General features: G+C 51.8%; 2 protein-coding genes across 2 annotated transcripts; both read left to right on the top strand.

Annotated features, from left to right (window-relative positions):
* Positions 1-551: 551 nt before the first annotated feature.
* Positions 552-1,073, top strand: GNI_099560 (hypothetical protein; the record flags this gene model as incomplete). The annotated part of the gene is made up of 1 exon (XM_011132808.1): positions 552-1,073. A coding segment is annotated over one exon (522 nt), but the record flags the coding sequence as incomplete, so codon positions are not given.
* A 928-nt stretch (positions 1,074-2,001) lies between these two features.
* Positions 2,002-2,445, top strand: GNI_099550 (hypothetical protein; the record flags this gene model as incomplete). The annotated part of the gene is made up of 1 exon (XM_011132807.1): positions 2,002-2,445. One exon carries the CDS (start codon positions 2,002-2,004, stop codon positions 2,443-2,445), a length of 444 nt encoding a protein of 147 aa, XP_011131109.1.
* Between the last annotated feature and the right edge of the window lie 231 nt (positions 2,446-2,676).

The following is a 2,676-nucleotide window of genomic DNA, read 5'->3' as shown; positions in this document are numbered from 1 at the left end:
AAACGGCTCTCGGAGCAATATCCGAAGTGGAGCGCTGCAATTCAGGATTCCGCCCCCCCGCGTATTGTATTGAGGTCGAGGGTCAGGCCATTCGCGAAGAAACTGGAAGCTTCTGGCGACGGCCGAAGTTTCTCAAAGGCCTTGGTATTGCGTGCGCTGCGGGTGTGAGTGGTGCGGTCTTAGGAGGGGTGGTGTTACACCTCTGTAGACCACAAGCTGGCAGTTTGATAAGCCCAGATTCAAAGTCGTCGGGAATCATCGATCCTCTTTCAGCCTCTACATATACTCCGTCTGAGAGGCCAATGTCCAGCTCTACTGCGTCTAAGGGGCTAATTTACGGCGATGCTCCAAGCGAGGCCCTGATAAAAAACCATACTCCGTTTACTGAGGCCACGACGCACAACTACACATCGTTGTGCGATGCCCAATTCTCTCGCTTGTCAGATGCCGAACGGTACAGGTATGCTGTGTCTTGCGATTGTAAGGTCTGATCCGAGTCGGATTTGGTCGTTCATTGCAAACCCGTGGCGACCGAGTCCAGGGCTGGCACAATGTCTGCACACGAGTTGGCGTCGCTGAGAATACCCTCTGAAACATGTAAGGGCATATACGATAACAAGAAGAACGCGACGATGGTGGACGCCGCGGCGGGTGCCTGGGAGACGTTGGACTGGAACAGCTGTTTCTGGGGCGGTAAGGTGGTTTGCGTTGACGACCCCGGCGAAGACCTGAGTTGTCATTACTTCAACCATCCGTTCAAGTACGACCTCGCGAGAGTCTGGGAGGCGGTCACCCGTCACCTGAAGCCCTCCCGTTGCCTCATCACAAACAACACAGACCTAAACGAAACGGGGCTGGGGGAGGGGTTCCTCCTTACCCTGACCCGTGGATTATTTGCAGCCCAATGGATACATGCCGACCTGTCCAACACCACGCAGCAAGAGCTACACAACGAGCTAGGATTATCCTTCGGTTTACATTATGTAGACCCAGCTTGTTCCGGCAATTACAACGTTTGTCAGCTACCCAAGGACGGCTGTCGATGTGTTGAAGGTCGATTTGTTGCCCTGGCGGTGAGTCCGTAGGAGAAGGACATAGCCTGTGGCTGGGTTACAGACTTCTTTGTCACTGCTAAGGATATGAAAGAAAGCTACTCTTTGATTCGAACACCAGGCTACTCCCCAAAGCGCTGTCTATTTCACTGCCTCAACCGTTATACTAAAACGGCCAGTGAGTACAGGAACGAGCTTGCAGGTTATTGGCAACGAATTGGTAACCGTTTTGAACCCTGAGGAGCGATGCCACTACGTGAAGAGATCGAGGGATTCTTACACAAACGTTTGGCCAAGTGTGACCGGCTGAGCCGACCGACCTTTCACTACCCTACCCTGCAGAGCGACCTACCCTGGGAAGATAACGTACGGCGACGATGTGTGATCGTATAGACAACCTCAAATAAGTGGTGTTAGCAGTTCGGTTTTTGTTCGTGCAAAAATAATTAACTTGGTTGCGTCTCTGGCTACGTCTCACGCGTCGGGAACAGTGACACTGTGAGTAATCACTGGAGTAATCATGGCCGTCTCATCCTCCTCCGCGCTGGCGGGCCGCCGAGAGTGACTCGCTCACCATCCACTCTCAGCACTAACAGCGAACACCTGCTGGCGAGCCAATCGGGAGTGGGCTTTTGGTTGGTCCTAATGTTCGGTCGCTCCTCCATTGGGCACCCGCGCCACCACGACTTGCTGCAAAGGTTTTTTAGGGGGTGGCTTTACCTGGCGGTCTCTCCACGAAAGCCTCAACAGAAACGATATCCCAGCGCAGAGGCTGCGTTGGTCATCCGGATACTGTCACGCGCCAGTGCTTCTCCAGTAGCTAAGTATAACGAACTTCGTACTATCGACCGCTGGCTACAGCCATTGCTACAACAGAACTGAACTGTAAACTCGCACGTTGGGCTTTACTTCTCATCTGAAAATTACGTCGCTGACTATATTTCAAGACATGCACATGACCCAGACTTCGTTCGAGACTACGGCCCCGTTCGAAGAAGATGCCTTACAAGTCACTCTTAAGAAAGCATTACAAACTCAAGCCTCTTCCGAGACCCCACATGATCGAGGAGTTCATACCGTGGATAACGTTGTCTACTACAGAGGAGGAATTTACGTACCTCCTAACCTCCGTAAAATTTCCGATTGCCATCAACTCCCGCCCTTCTTACAACCAGGAGATAAGCGCACGAAGTCCACTATGTTCAACTGGCCGTACCTACACCAAGATGCCACCAAGTTCGTAACAGACTGCCTCACTTGTCAAAGACTACGAGACTCCCCGAAAATAGCCTATTGGAAAGCTCAAAGACCGCGAATTGTGTGTGGCCGCATCGTTCTGTCTACTTGGTCCTTGCCAAATCGATTTCACGTCATAAAGTTTAATTCGGAATGAAGGTTTCTGTTACGGTACATTCTGCTGCTGGTTTCCAGGGCCACACTGGTCTGTTCAACAAGTCGGACTTGTACGTTGAATGCCACTACGGTACCTTCCACTCATGGCACACCAAGACTGCCAAGGACGCTGGCTCCAGCGCAGATTTCGAAGAGACCTGGACCTTTGATTCCAATGACAGCCACTCCGAAATTACAATTAAAGTAGCGCGATGCCAGACATCTGAAGCTT

The sequence above is a fragment of the Gregarina niphandrodes genome (assembly GCF_000223845.1).
Source record: "Gregarina niphandrodes unplaced genomic scaffold scaffold00020, whole genome shotgun sequence".
In the NCBI taxonomy this organism is placed as follows: Eukaryota; Apicomplexa; class Conoidasida; order Eugregarinorida; family Gregarinidae; genus Gregarina; species Gregarina niphandrodes.
The sequence above is the reverse complement of the archived record's forward strand: the minus strand, read 5'-3'. Positions and strand labels throughout refer to the sequence as shown.